The following is a 16,564-nucleotide window of genomic DNA, read 5'->3' on the forward strand; positions in this document are numbered from 1 at the left end:
TAAAAACCTGTTATAAGTTCATACACCTTTATTTTTCTGAGTAGTTTGAACCAATTTCTTTTTTTAAGTTATCAGTACTTGATTATATTGATTAGTTTCAGACATAGCCCTCAAATAATTAGAGTTGTCCCTGACGTCACCTACGTGCCTACGTACCTACGTCCGCCTTCTGTTTCTTGATGAGGTACTGGAAACCTACGCCATCTTTTAATCCTCGCTTCTCGTCCAAATTCCTGGTCGTTACTTTGGACAGAACTTGTAAAACGTTCATATCCAAACAGAAATCAAGTCATATTGGCTACAGGAGGTGTTTTTACTGCATTGCCTTTGACGCTGGCTAGAGGACGTCGTGCTGTGGCATGTTACAGACTTTTGAATTGGAGCAGCTAACGGTCTGCACTTCGCTAGCTGCATTTACCGCCATTGCAGCAATTTTGTCTTTGGGAGCGCTTTTGTGGTAAGTTTTATTTTATCTGAAAACCATATTTCTCCGTTGTAGCATGAATCTTCATTGTCATAAATGTACGATTGTAGCAGGCATTTAAGAAATGTGATACGAGTCATTTTTTTTTCGCGTCGCGTTGTAGAAAATAGGTTCTACTATATGATCTTGGTGTCTTTACCCCAGTGTCTTCTGCATGCCTGCATTACAGGAAAGCCCTGCACATAATTTTCCAATCTTTTACTATTTTAAAATGGGTTTTCCGAAGCCATTTCTGGAGTACTAAACTGACTTGCAGATTATAAACTGCCTTTTGGATTCAGTGTTTAGTCAGAGCGTGCACTGCTGAGCTTTTTCACACTTAAAACATTTATGGACATGGTCTTTGGCTGACCCTTTTGCTCACTGATGTAACTTGAAACCCATGTTCCTTCTCTGGAATTATACATAACTGGGGCATCATAGTTGTATGCACAGAATGATATATAAAAATTATTTTAAAATTCCATAGTTGATCTCCTGAACTATCAAACTGTTCATTTTGCCTGGTCTATTTTAGGTTAACGTTATTAAGGGTGAATCCATAAATATATTTGCCAAATAGGTTTATTCCTCTTTATTTTATTCTTAACTTTAGTTTTCCTTATCCCTGTTTTAGTTTTTTTTAGTTTGTGACTTTTTGTCCTTTTGGGGTTTCTATTACATGCTATTAGCAAATGTTTAAAAAGTGGTTGTTAGAGCACCTGTATTTGTAGTGTTTGAATGATAACTGATTAGGCCAAATGTGTCATTGATACTTCCAAGTGCTGGAAATAACACACAGTTGCTTCTTTCTCTGTTTTCAGGCTGAAGCTGAAACTCCTTGCTGATGTACCAAGATTTCATTTTGGTATGTTGATTGCTAAAAATCACAAAGCATTGATAGAACTTTGACAGTTACTTTAGTATAGAACACCAGTAAACATAAAATCATTCAATGGCCTTGAAGTGCAAACTTTGTGACCTTATCTTTGAAAAACAGCTAAATGTGCTTGAACACTATCGGTTACATCATAACAATGTTTCCTCAGTCAGTCGTTTGCCATGTCCATATGATTACTGTATCTGTACATTTCAGTCACTGAATGCTTTAAAAATTCATATAACACGAATACATTCTCAGAAAGTTGTGCGAAGTAGAGATCAAAGTGCCGCATTCCTTTGCCCTCTTTGTGGATTCAGCCAACCATTCAATGATAAAAATCTTCTCAGTCACTTAAGGACACACCTAAAACAGAATGAGACAGTGGATTCTCCATTTAAACATTGTCACTACCGTACTAATGTGTATTCTTCCTTCAATACTCATAGGAGTAGGTGTCATTCTGATGGTGATATTTCAGACTTTAAGTGTGAAATTATCCTTGAAGAAACTGTTAGTCATCCTTTACAGCATAATGTTGAATGTGAGGATGCTGGTCCATCAAACTATGACTATGAACTTGGAAGTCCTTCTTCTAATCCTCCTGATTCCACACATGACACACGGGAACTGCAAGTTCAGTTAAAAAACAACTTGGCTTCCCTCTTCTTAAAAATATATAGTGTTCTTCATGTGACAGAGACAGAACATTATAGATGACTTGTTACAGATATTTTCACTGTCCAAACCTCTTGTGAGAGACTCGATTAACAACATTCTGCACCAGCATAGTCAGTCAGTGAGCGAAGTCGTACTGAATGAGTTGGTGGAAGCTGTCATGAACACCAATGTTTTTGTTAATGCAGCTACAGCAGGGGCAGAGTTATCCACTGCTAAGCGGAGAAAAACCTTTGTGAAGAGTCATTACCCTCTAGTCATGCCTGTACAGTACACTCTAGATTCTAGTGGTCCCACAGTAGTATATGTCCCAGTTTTACAGATGCTCCAGTCTCTGTTCCAAAACACTGATATTCTTGACATTTCCATACCAGCACTCAGACAGACTTGACAGACCCCCAGCCAATCCCCCAAAATTTTGCAGCTAAGCTAAGCATTGGGGGAAATGGCCATGAAAATTCCACCTTGTTGAGATTAATACCACTTATGGTGGGAGGTAAAATCCCTGAGCAGGATGAAGTATGGGCTACATTGATGGATCTCAGAGAAGTTGTGCAGCTTGTGTTGTCTCCATCTTTCACAGAAGAATCTATTCAGTACCTGCAAACCAAAATAAGGGAGCATAGACAAGGCCTTAAAACTGTGTTTCCTGATTTTAGGCTCAAACCCAAGCATCATTATGTTGAGCACTACCCTGAGCTAATAAAGCGCTTCGGTCCTCTGATTCACTTATGGACCATGAGATTTGAGGGGAAACATCGTTTTTTCAAGGGAGTAATCCAGGATACAAAGAATTTCAGGAATGTTTTGAAAACACTTGCAACCAGGCATCAGCATATGATGGCTTATCACCTCAATGCACCCTTGTTTTTCAAACCCCAAGCACAAGCTTCAAGTGTCACCTGTGTCCAAGTTGCAACTTTGCCCCAAGTAGCACAAGATTTCATCAAGACAAAGACAGACAGCCAAAACATATATACCACAAACAGGGTGTCCTTAAATGGAACAGAGTATGCAAATGGAATGTTTGTCTCTGCAGGCCAGACTGGAGGGCTTCCAACATTCAGCAGAATTGAACATATCCTGCTTGCAAATGATTGTATTTGCTTTTTTTGCAGGAATTACGAATGCTGGTACATTGAGCATTTGAGGTCATTTGAGCTGACATTAACAGACAGCTTTTCGGTGTTTCAGCTGTCGGAACTAAATGATACAGTAAGTCTGACAGCATATACTGTTGATGGACATCTGTTGTTGACACAAAAAAGATTTATTTTGATCAGACACTGGTAGGATTAGTATTGCTTTCAGAATAAGTCACATGCAGCCAAATAGTTTGGGATGAAAAAAAATATTAAAACTTAATTACTCTTCTTTATTTTCCTTTGTCTATTTATAGGGAATGGCTGCTCAAGCCCTACTGCTTCATGTTCATGTCTCAGCGGACATTGTGAGAAAACTGACTTTAATCTCACGCCCAGAATCAGTAGATGAGCTAAAGGACATTATAAAAGAGAGGTTAAACCTTGACTGTGACTTTAGCTTATTATATGAAGACCCAGACTTTGACAGGCAGCTCTGTTCACTTGTAGATATTGAGGAGCTTCCACAGAAAGCTGTTGTAAAAGTTGTGAGACCAGAGAATGATGATAGTTCAGTTGCGTCAGATGACCCAATAATACTACCCCATGCCATGACTCCAGACAGGGTTGAAAGATGGCCTCAGGATTTCCCTATTCCTATTTTTTCCTATGAGGTAGAACTTCTACTTGGTGAGGGGGATATTGCCTATGAGCGAACAGGAAAGGTTCTCAAGTTGTCTAGGGGGCAAAAGCATGACATTCTTGAAACTCTTGCAGCTAAAATGCATGGTTTTAAAGCATACCCCAGTGATCGGGAAGTATCAGTGGTAGCCGAAGCTCTCATCACCAAACATCCTTGTCTAAAGTAGCCTGGATCACAGACGGGTTGGTATGGATGGAAAAATAGCCTGAAGTTTAAGATGGGTAACTTTCGTGCTAAGTTGAGTCGGGCTGGTTTTCAAGAGATAGCTGTGAATTCAGGAAAGAGAAGTAGAAATGACCCAGACAAACAGTCACCACACACTAACATAAAAAGACCTAAAAGGGCAGAAGTTAATTTTCTGCCAAATTTCCCAAGGGGTGAAGATGCTGTTAGCCTTGACCAGCTAAGACTACAGATGGTGGATGAAGTCAAGAAAAGTGAAAAGAATCACAGCCTGCTGACAAAGCTAATGCACACCACCTTTGCCCTGCGACGCAAAGAGATAATCAGTGATGAAATACCAGTAGCAGAGATCCTGGTAAGAATGTTTCCTTAAATAATATGTATAACAAGATTTATATTGTATTCGTTTCTGTTAAGTGGTCTGTATGAATTAATACAAATTATACTTTGGTAGTGTAAGGATTTGTTTGTATTTTGCAAAGATTTGTAGACTAATTGAAACTTGTAAATTTATCCTTTGTGTTCAGATCTGTGCAGAGTTCCACAGGATTACAAACCTCAACCTGAAGAACCACTTCTATGCTGTGTTGGACCAACATATCCCCCGCCTCCAGAGCTTATTCAGAAAGAAAGCTGCTCGCACAGGGAAAGTGTCTGATGTTCTGTCTCAGCTCTTCAGAACCTATGATCTCCAGGTTAGTGTTTTTTCTTTTTCGTTGTTTTGAGCTTTATTAAGTTTTACCTATTTTATTATTTTATATACCATTCTTGACTAGGTAAACTGATGAATTAAAAAAAATGTTCTCATGATGCAGGAACAAGCTGATATCCATGTTCGATGCGCTGTTGTGCTTCACGCCCTTCCTCCCTATTTGCAAGAAGACACCTCCACCTTCATCAAAACTTGGGATGCAAGTTTTGGACAAAGTTGTCAACAATATCCTTGTATTAACCTTGTTCATATTTTCCAAAACATAACACTTTGAAAGTGTGAGAAGAAGTATTGCCATCCTTTGGATCGGTCTACAACATTGTCCATATAACGTCATGGAAACACCAGTTATTTTCTATAATTTCCTAGCCCAACCATAGATCACTGTACAGTTTACCTTGCTTAAAATTAGACCTTCCATGGATTTTAGTTATTACTATGAAAATGTATGATTTTGCTGAATCTTTGGTGTGTTTTTGGCTTGTTTGTTTGCTTCATTTCTGAGCTAAGTATAATCCAGAAATGTAATTTGTATAGATGAGGCTAAGAGGAATAGAAATGATCTAACGTGTAGGGTTTTTTTTTTTTTTTTTCCTTTTCTTTTGTAGATGACGCACTCCGACGAAGCAGATATTAGGGAAGTGCCACTTGGACTCCTCTTAATCAGAGCCAATTCCATTGATGCAACATTCTTCTCCCCCGAGAAGATCGCAGTTTTGATTGAGGGTAACATAATCATTGATTTCCCCACCCTGGCTGATGCATTTGTAGTATTATTTGCACTAACATACGCCCTGCATCTAAACTACCCAAAATGTTTGGCCAACACCTTTGACTTTATTCAGAAAGTCTTGATGGGTCTGGAGGATGGGAAGTTGAAGCCCAAAGTGCTAAGTCTAAAAAATGACCTGTTGGCAGCAGAATAATGTCCAGGGTCCCAACACAACCCTGAAGTGCCTGTTAAAGCAAGTACTTCAATTTATCATTTTTCAGTCTGGATAAGTTAAAAAAAAAAATTAATAGAGAAAATATTGTTTACACACTCCACGTTGTACTTCATTACGTAACTGACATAAGGCACTGAAGTTTTATAAAAGAGTTTTATGTATTTCTAAAGTTTCTAAAGTATTTTTCTATGTAAAGTTTTATTCCTGTTGGTGACAGCATGGTTATGTTCTACATGTTTAACAGTAATCCTTTGCTGTTTTTGTACACTCAAAAAAAGGTTTTCAGTAGCTGTTGGTTTTACATAATTAAATAATGCTGGTATGACTCATCTTAATTACGTTTTGCACCTAAACATAAATGCACAGTGTTTCTTTAACTCAAATACACAAGCTTGTCATCATACTTGACAATTTCATGTACTTCTAACTTAATTCAACTGCTTTCTTACCTTGAAACTACTCAATTTAATTACATCCGGATATGACGCAACGGAAACGGTGTTTCTTCACAGCGTGCATTTTTTCAGCAATGGCGTCTCAGGTAATGTGAAATCAAGTTTTATATGTGCAAATACATGCCAACTGAGGTGTTTTATATTGAGATGTTGTTCTATTCTTATTTGGTTTATTAATATTAACGTTAATCTTTTCGTACTTGTGATACGTGTTTGTTCAAAATAAATGTAGAAACTATCATGGTTACGCTAACACTAACGCCGCTAGCTAGGATTAAATATTAACGTTTGCATTCAGCTGAAGCCTGAAGATAACGCTTTGCTTTTCATTTTGATGGTTAGTTATGTAAAGTCTAAAAACAAACCATTTTGTGACCTAAATTTAAAACAAGCAGGCTCAAAGCAATTGGTGAAAAATCTCCTTGCAGTGTTATTTTTGAAAAAAATGTTACGACCAATACTCATTTCTTTTTTTTTTCTTCTGTTTGCAGGTGTTTGAGAGGGTTTAGCAGCTGTGGGACTATCACATTTCAGAAGTAAATATCTTTTTACTTCTTTTTACTTAGAGCTGTTTTGATTGAATACACTGCGTTGTAAAGATCAGAAGAGATGTGGGAATGTAAAGATTGTGGAGTTTCAGTGAATTCCAGGTCTCATTTACTGAAACATTACAAATTGCAACAAAGGCATTATGGTCGAAGTCAGCGTTACCCTTGCACTTATTTAAACTGTCCATGCAGTTTTAAGACATGGAATGCTCTTCTGATACATTTAAGTCGAATGCATGCAACTCATTCTGGTCCAGATGAAGTTCAGTTGACCACCTTTAGTTGTAATTTGTGTGCATGTGCAGAGCTTTCTTCTGAGAGGGATTATTTTGCTCATGTAAATACACATTTAAAGAGGAATGAAACTGTGTGTTGTATGTTTTCTGGTTGTGATTTTCAGACAAATGTGTATGGAACTTTTAAGTCCCACAAAAACAGAAAGCACAACCCACATTCGTTAAGTGATTTTAAATTGGGTGTAGTTACAATCATGCAAAAAGATCAGGGGCCTGACATTGATATTGAAGACAGGCAAGATGACGTTTCAGAGGTTGGAGATACACATTCAGACCCTAACCAAAGCCATGACTTGATTAGTACTATTGTGGAGAATTTAGCTGCAATGTTATTGAAACTGGAGCATTTTGTTCATGTTCCAGCCACAGCAATAGATCAGTTTTTAGAAGAGCTGCACTATCTGTTAACTTCTGCTTCTGCCCCTCTCTCTGAAAATAAGTTACAAGAAGTGTTTGAGAAACACAATCTTGTGGTTGAGAAGTCAGTCCTTAAAGACATTGCCAGTGTTAGTGCATTACACCCATTATACACAGCTATAAGGAAAGGGGGAGTCCTAAGCACTGCATATCAACGCAAGAAATTTTATAATGATCACTTCTGTGTTGTTGAACCTGTTGAATACATTCTTGAGGCAAAGGAGAGGAAGTCTTTTCAGTATGTTCCAATACTACAATCCCTTCAACAGCTTCTTGCTAGGAAAGACGTTGTTAACAATATCGTTGAAAACCACAAAGCACAGACAAACAGTGTATTGGATGGCAAACAGCTTTACACATCCTATGAGGATGGTGATCATTTCAAGGGAAAGAGCTTCTTTTCAGATGAAGCTATAAAAATTTCACTAACTTTATATTTAGATGACTTTGAAATGTGTAATCCACTTGGCACTTCACGGAGAAAACATAAGCTTTGTGCTGTGTACTGGAGTTTGAGCAATTTATCCCCCCGGCTCTCACTCAGCACTGTGCTCAATCTACTTGGCTGTGTTGTGCTGATGATGTGAAGCATTTTGGATATGATAGAGTATTGTACCCTCTGTTGCATGACCTTTCAACTTTAGAACAAGATGGTGTTTTTGTTCCTCTGCTTGGGCAGTCAGTGAAAGGCACAATTCAAGCTGTGGTGGCAGATAACCTAGGAGCACATGGCATCGCAGGTTTTGTTGAGAGTTTCTCTGGAGAGTATTTCTGCCGATTTTGTTTGGGAAAAAGTTCAGACATACAGTCAAATGAGGTTAGGACAGGTGTGTTTGAAAGGAGAAGTAAAGATGTCCATGAAACTCATCTTAATTATGCAATGGAAAATGGTACTAGCTTTTGTGGGGTTAAAAAAGAATGTGCTTTTAGTAAGAGCCTTGAACATTTTCATGTTCTCTCTGGTTACCCCCCAGATGTCATGCATGACCTTTTTGAAGGTATTGTGCCAGTAGAGCTTTCACTGTGCTTAGATCTGCTGATAGCTAAGAAGTATGTAACACTGAAAAGTCTGAATGAGTCTATACTGCATTTCCCCTACAAGGGGGCTGATAAGACCAACAAGCCTCATGTAATCCCTGGTTCATTTGCAACCCGGAAAACAGTTGGTGGTAATGCTCATGAAAACTGGAGTTTGGTAAGATTGCTTCCATTTTTAATAGGACACATGATACCAGAGGATGAGCCTGCATGGCAGGTGCTCTTAGACCTTAAGGATATTGTTGAGCTTGTGGTTGCTCCAGTACACACTGAGGAATCTGTAGCTTATCTTGAGAGCAAGATCTCTGAACACAGGCAGAAGTACCAACAGCTCTTCCCACATGTTAAACTGCTACCAAAACACCATTATCTGGAGCATTACCCAGAAATGATTAAGTTGTTTGGTCCACTTGTAGTATGTTGGACCATGCGCTTTGAAGCAAAGCACAGCTTTTTTAAAAAGGTTGCACGACACACAAATTGCTTCAGAAACATTCCCCTTTCACTTGCAGTGAAACACCAGATCATGATTTCTTATCATTTGAAAAAAGCACCTAGTCTTGAAAAATCTGCACTTGATGTATCCAGTGTCTCAGTGGTTCCCCTACATGTTTTGAGAGTGGAAATAGCTCAGGCTATCAGAGGGACATATCCTGACACAATTGAAGTTTATCTTACAAAGATGGTTACCAACAAGGGTTTGACCTTCAGAAAAGGTATGGTCCTTGTGCATGGATTTGCTGGTGGCCTCCCTGACTTTGGAGAAATAGTGCAGATATGTGTTGTTCAGAAGAATTTGTGTTTCATAGCAAAACGACTTTGTGGATGGTACAGAGAACATTTCAGGGCTTTTGAGCTGACTGAATCACCAGCAAGGGATGTTGTCTTTGTTTTATTTGATGACTTAGTCGATAAATATCCATTGGAAGAATATATGGTTGGTCCCCTTCGTATGGTGACTTTAAAAAGACATGTGCATGTGTAGGTAAGTTGAAAATCTTGAAAAGATGTTTTGGAAGTTTGACAAATACTGTACACTGTATTTTTAATTTAGAAAAAATGAGAACCAGTAAAAATATTACTATTTTATTTTATTTCATTTTTTTTACACTTCACAGGTTTATCAAAATGGCAGTGGTTTCTTCAGTCAGATTAAGAGTCATCCTTGGAGAAAACAACTCTCAGCGGGTGATTCGTCAGGATGGCATGCCGCATTCAATGAATGATCTTTTGGCTGAAGTTCAGAGACAGTGCAATTTGCCTGGAAGTTTTAGACTGCAGTTCATGGATCCTGAGTTTGACAATGTATTCATGAATCTTACCTCACCATCAGACCTTCAAGACAAATCTACTGTAAAGGTTATATTTTTACCAGAGTCTTCTTCTACACATGTTGCTCTGTGCCAGGATGGTAGCACGCCTTCATATGTTTTACACACTGGAAGCCTCTCTCCGGGGCTTTCTCCCTCGCTCTCCTCATCTGATACACTTATATTGTCAACTCCTGCATCTACATCAAGTTTATCTTCTGAGTCATCACTTGGGGCTTCATCAGAGTCAGTCAGCAGCTTGAAGTCTTCTCCATGGCCCCAAGTATTTGTTGTGCCCAGGTTCTCTTATGATGCCGAACTCAAGTTGCAACAAGCCAATACAGTCTTCAAAGAAGAAGGAAAATTACTCAGCCCTGACCCAAAACTGAAATCTTCCATTTTAGATGGACTTGCAGAAGAAATTGTGAAGTACAAACTTTATCCAAAGGATTCAGACTTTGAAGAAGTGGCAAAAGCACTTATTAGAAAACACCCTTGCTTGAAAGAGCCAGGCTCAGTTACTGGTTGCAGTGGATGGAAAGTAAGCCTAAAATACAAACTTGGCAACTATAGAACAAAACTGAGGAATGTTGGCTGCGTGGAGGTCACTGTGAATTCACTCAAACATAAACCGACAGGAAAGTCTAGCCCAGCATATGGTGTAAAGAAACCACGAAAAGCGGAAGTGAACTACTGTCCCTCCTTTCCAAGTGGTGAAACAGCTGAGAGTCTTGAGAGAGTAAGAGCGGCCCTTCTTTCAGAAGTTAAAAGGAAGGACAATGACCAGACATTGAAAGCGCTAATGGATAAGACCTTTGCATTGAGAAGGCATGAGGTTATCCAGGAATCACCTGTGATAGCAGACTTCAAAACAAAATGGCCTGCTCTTTTTAGGACAAAAGAGGTAAGTGAATGCACATATCAAGTAAAGTATATTTGTCACACTCCCAAATTTTGTGTAATTTCTGTGCATCTGAATGTTTGTAGGTCAGCACAGAGTTTGAGCGGATTACAACAGTCCCTCTGCTTTCACGGTTCTTTTCGAAGCTGGACCTGCATGCTGCAAAACTTCTGAAAGTGTTCACCAAAAGAGGAGGAGTCCAAGGACGAAAGATTATGCAACTTGTGACTGCCACGACACAGGTATTCATAGTTGCATTCAAATATAATTTAAGAAGTGCAGGTAAGAGACAATATAAACTGTGAATGGTGGAGGATAAATGAGCAGAAAAGCTCAAATGTAATAGTTTTGGGAGTGAGTATGGGAGGAAATCTATCTAAACATTGATTACTCTTCCCATCCTTAGAGTGACAACGTCGAAATGAAAAGAGAATCAGTCCTCAGAGCTCTGTGTCTGTACTTGAATGAAGATCCGGATGATCTTATTCATGAATACATGGTGAGTTTACAATAAAATAGAATAGAATGCCTTTATTGTCATTATACAGGATGTACAATGAGATTGGAGGGCCAATTCTGTTCAGTGCCATGCAACAAAAAATCAAACTCTCTAAAATAAAGATAAAAATATTATAATCTAGTAAGAAATATACAGAAAATAAACAATGTATAAAATATACAAAAAAATAGAATGTATAAAAATATATACATACATTGGTGCATCTGTACATTGTAAGAAAAGTAAATAAGTGTATACATATAATAATGAAGATGATGAATATTGCACTTGGTGAATGAATATTGCACTAGTGAATGAATACTTGATATTACACAATATAGGAATGCTAGATATTGTTCAGTATGAATAATATAATATTGCACAGAGATGTGGGTGTTTCACAGTTACGGTGGGTGAGTGTGTGAGTTAAGTGTTGAATTACTGAAAATTCTTAAATGGGAATTTCTGTCCTATGAATTAGTGATTTCTGTTTTTACATTTTCTTTTTCTTGTTCCACTGTAGGTTTCTGATGTGGCTGCAAATTGACAGGAAATTGAGGAGACTGTCTTGGGAATCTATGCAACCAGAGCTCAGGGGGCTGAAGCTATGACCCTTCCTGTGGATGTTGGAGTGGTAATTGAAGGTGTAGTGGTTCTGGAAGACCTTGGCAGTGTGTCTCTTGCTTTTGCGTTGTTGTTTGGGTTAATTTATGCCTTAAACTTGAGTTACCCTCCCAAACTTAGATATACTTTTGAAGTTGTGCAGAAACTCCTTTTGGAACTCGATGCAAACAATCTATCACGCAAAGCTCAGGCTCTGAAAACAAAACTCTTCATTGAGTTGTAGGGATGATCTTTTGATGAAGCTATTGATTTTGGAAGTATTAAGCCTATGTGGCATGATGCTAATTACATGTTGCAGTTTCTGAACAAATCTTGATTTACTGTTATATTTTTGCTGACAGATTTCAGATCTAAATATGAAAGTGTTTTTACTTAACTGTATGTTAAATTGTTAAATGTTTGAAATCTGATTATTTTTGCACAATCAGAATGGAGCACACCCTGTCAGGCTTTATAGGTTTACATGTAAGTTACAGTACATGTTTAAATGTTTTTGAACTGTAGTCCTTAATGCTGAATTGTTCAAAGTTTTGAACAAGATTTTGGAATTAGTGCACATTCTGTAAGTACTGCTTTTACTCTATGCACAGTTGCACTTTGTAAACTTCATGGAATGTGTTCACTTTTACCTGCAGGTGATTTAAAAATGTCATTGTACTGGCATTTAAGTTTAAAGTATTGCACTTTTTGTTTAATTTTTCTAAATAAAGATTTTATGCAGTTGTTACACATGTGTTACATTTCTCATCACCACCACACCATTAAGGCTTAACACATGCTTAACCTTTAATGTTATTTGAATTTAAAATTTTTGTGTTTCAGTAACGTAATTCAATTAGTTGGAACCACTGTCCACAATCACATTATGTAAACCTAATGAAAATGCTTTGAGTTGGATGAACACAAGTAAATCTATTTCAACATGATAAATCTGTATGTTTAGGGAACCTTATTTGTTTACGTTACTTTAAAGAATTTGAATTGGATTAGGAAAATATTACTACTTTGATTTGGATTTGCGAAATTTAGTTGCATGTTTTTCACACAAGTTTTTTGTGTAGCCTTAAAAAGATATTTTCATGTTGAAGAAACACAATTCTTTTGTGTGGAACCACTGTCCATGATTAAATTAAGTTAATTTAAAGAATAATTTTTTTGAGTGTAGAACCACTGGATTAGCATATTAAAAAGGTTCCCAGTAATATTTCAGTGTATTAGCTTTACTGTAATTTAATTCAAATTTCCCATCTGATGTTGCAGGATTTGATCTAAGATTTTTCTTTTTAAATCATTTGTTTATCCACTCAAAATACTGTTGTAATACTGAGGACATTCTTTATTGCTTATATTGTAAGCTTGTGCTTAAAGTGGATGTTTTGGAATTTTTTTTCTAATAACATTTCTTTGGCTTTGCCAGAGGGATTTTTTTTTTAAAGAAAATTAATGCAAGGGAATTTAATTTGTCATTTATTACTGTTGCCCATCAAGAATTGTCAATTGTGAAAGAGGATTTCAGCCCTTTCCCCCTGTGGCACTTTGTGTTTTTGGTTGTCTGGTTGTTAAGACATTTTGTTAGACAAGCTATGTTGTAAAGTTACTTAATAAATTTGTAACTGAAATTTATATTGCCTTTTATGTTTTTAAATGTGTAATTTTTTATTTTTTTTTGCACATTTTTCTTCAGAAATTCAATTTAAAAGACAGATCTGATTTTTAAAAACTGAGTCCCATAAACTTAAAATGGTTAACATTTGAAAACTAAATATTATTTCATAAAAGTAGTTAGAAAATGTAAGCATTTTATGCTTGATTAAGATTTTTACTTGAAACTCAAAATAACAAGTAGATAGTACCAAATCACAAATGTGCATTTCACATGAAAACATTTAGCAGTGTTACTTAAAAATATTTATTCAGAGCTACTACATATTGTGTGTTTATTTAACTTTTATTTTTGAGTCTTGGTTACTTAAAATATTTTATGTATGGGGGCTGGGGTCTGGGGCCCCGGCACTGGGGCCGCGCCGGCTCCCGGTGGGCCCCCCCTGGCGCGGGGGGGGCCTCTGCTGTCCCGGCCGCGCCGCCGGGTGGGGTGGGTTGGCCTGACGTCCGGATGTCCGGTCTACGCTTTTGGGGCCCTGGGGTGCCTGCATTGCAGGGGGGTGGGGTGGGGGATGGGGCCGCGGTGGGGTGGTTGGGAGGGACTGGGCACTGCATTTCCATGCCCAGGCCAGTATGTCCTGTCGCCTGTTTGTGTCTATTGTTGAGTGAATGGGCATCTAGGAGGAGCGGGCCGCCCTCTGCGGTGGGGGCGAGGGCGCCAACCTCGGGTGCTGCAGTGCTCCGGGATGCTGTCACCGCGGCCCCGGGCTCACCTCCCCCTGCCCTGTGCTGGGGTGTGGGAGGTCGGGGTGCCTATTGAGCCAGCGGACAGCTGGCTCTCTTCTTCCAGGATTTTTCCTGGTCATATGCCCCCCCCCCCTCCCCCTCCCCATACACAAACACACACACACACACACACAGAATACACATCACTCACAGATGTAGGATGGAGAGGCCACGTGGAGAGCTGCACCACCACTTGCCTCTCCGTTTTAATTGCACTTTAGTCATTATAACTCACAACACATACACACTTACAACCTGATACACATAGGACCTTTGGGGCAGGCATGTTACTCAGAGGTTGATGAGATGGGCCGCTGAGGCGGCCCCACTCGGATCCTCGTCACTGTCTGTCTCCAAATTTTATTTGCACTTTAGACATGGAGGGTTTTGGGGGGGCAGTGTGGGCAAGCGCTGACGACCAACAGTTGGCGCTTGTGGCATAACTGTCCCCTCAATTTTAACTGCACCCTATACACCTCATTCACTCACAAACATTAACACATAGACCTACAAGTTGGGGAGGAGGAGGGGTGGATGGGTCATCTTACACCCCGATTTCTTGCGTCTCGCCCGGGGTAGGGGTCGGGTGGTTCCTTGGGGACCGGGCTGGTGGCGTCCTGGGGTCGCTGTTGGCCCTGGGGTGGTTTCCACTTGCCCCGCCTTCAGAGGGTGGGTAGCTATGGATGAATGTGTGTCTTTGTGTATTTGTCACCGTCTCCGTGAGTATGGGTGGGTGAGTGAATGTGTATGTATGGCATATCTGTGTGTGGGTAAGTATGTATGGGCATGTATGAGTATCTGTGTATAAATGTATACACGGGTGTCTGGGTGTGTTTGTATGTATGGCTGGACCTGGGTCTGGGCCTTGTGCCTTGCCTCCTGGCCGCTCCTTGCTGGTTGCCTCCTCCCCCCTACCCCCCTGGGATGGGGGTGCCTCGGGGTTCCTGGGTGGGGCTGGGTGTTCTGGCGTGGGTGCTGGCCTGCCCCCCTTGGGGGTGCGGTGCGGGGCTGCGTTGGCTTCTTCGGCCTGGGGGGGGGCTCTGTGGAGGGTCGGGCGGTCCTTGGGTGCCGTGGGCCCGGGAGCCCTGCCGCCGGCCGGTGCAGGGGGCTGGCCGCTGGGGGGGGGGCTGGCTTCTCATCGCCTTGGGTTCCCTGGCGCCCTCGCTCCTCGACTGGGGGGGCTCCGTCTGAGACCACCCTCTCCCGTCTGCTGGGGTAGGTGTGCGGTTGTCTTTGGACTGAGTGGCCGGGGGTCTTCCTGGCTCTTGGTGGGCTGCTGGTGGCCTGGGTTTCCGGGGGCTTTCCGTACCTGCCTCTGGCTTCTGATGGGTGGAGCTGCAGCGTTTTGCCCTCATTGGTAAGTACGTTCCATGACACAGACACAAACATGACACAGACACAAACGCCCACTCAATCACAACTCAACAAAATTGTTGGTGTGCGTAACATGCTTTGTTAGTTTTGTTTTTCACACACAAATTTATTTTTGCAAGTATTGATAGTATTTTTTTATATGTTAAAGTGATGAAGTATCTGATTAATAGACTTGTGCTCTTTCCCCTTTTTTTTTTTGCTCCCTTTCTCTCTCCCTTTTTCTTCTCTTTATTTTCCTCTTCTTCAGCCTGTCAGCTCTGGCTGTTACATAGTATGTGGAAAAATAACTCAGATAAATAAAATAAAGGGTTAAAACATCAACAAGAAGAGCCTATTGAGAACCTATAGAGCTCATCTTGAAATAGCAAATATGTTTGGCACAACAACGCATTCAGATCACAGTTCTGCTTGCAAGATCTACCAGACATGACAGGCTTAAAAAAAAAAAAAAAAAAAAAAATATATATATTTTATGTAATCAGTTTCACCAAAAATTTTGAGTAGAATTTTACAGTGCAGTGATCATTATGTGTAATCTTGGTGTCTAAAACTACAGATCCATGAAAATGATTATGCTGGTACTTTCACCTGTATGAAATATAGATGGATATTTTGGTTCTCAGCTTCTAGAACTACAGCAAGGTAGATGGCTGCCACATACTGACAAATGGGTGATTCCATCTAAAGTTATCAATAGAATATTTTCTGTTTGAAAATCTCTGATCTCCAAAGTTTGAACATATATGATTACTGCTGTGAAATTTTAGCTTCATATAGCAAATACTTTTCTAGATTTTAGACCTGTTCACCCACTTTCAGGCATCTTTCATGCTCTAAAGTGTAAGGCAATGTTTGAACATCAATATCTCTAAAAGTATTAAAGGTAAAAGTAAACCACAATTTCAAATTTGAGCACACACTACTAAAAACATCAGATTGCAAAGACAACTAGTGACAATTTCTGAACAGTATATATTTCTATTTCACAGCAATGCAAAAATGAAGAAAACACAATTTTTAATTAAACCTTTATGAATGACAGGAGTGCTGAATATTCTGGTAAGGT

General features: G+C 39.5%; 1 protein-coding gene across 1 annotated transcript; it reads left to right on the plus strand.

Moving 5' to 3' along the window:
* Nucleotides 1–3,976: 3,976 nt before the first annotated feature.
* Nucleotides 3,977–5,627, plus strand: LOC115799906 (uncharacterized). Its single transcript, XM_030757200.1, has 3 exons — nucleotides 3,977–4,344; nucleotides 4,517–4,684; nucleotides 5,310–5,627. Exons 1-3 carry the CDS (start codon nucleotides 4,024–4,026, stop codon nucleotides 5,625–5,627), a joined length of 807 nt encoding a protein of 268 aa, XP_030613060.1. The 5' UTR covers nucleotides 3,977–4,023.
* Nucleotides 5,628–16,564: the final 10,937 nt, after the last annotated feature.

Source organism: Archocentrus centrarchus, chromosome 20 (assembly GCF_007364275.1).
Source record: "Archocentrus centrarchus isolate MPI-CPG fArcCen1 chromosome 20, fArcCen1, whole genome shotgun sequence".
Taxonomy (NCBI): domain Eukaryota; kingdom Metazoa; phylum Chordata; class Actinopteri; order Cichliformes; family Cichlidae; genus Archocentrus; species Archocentrus centrarchus.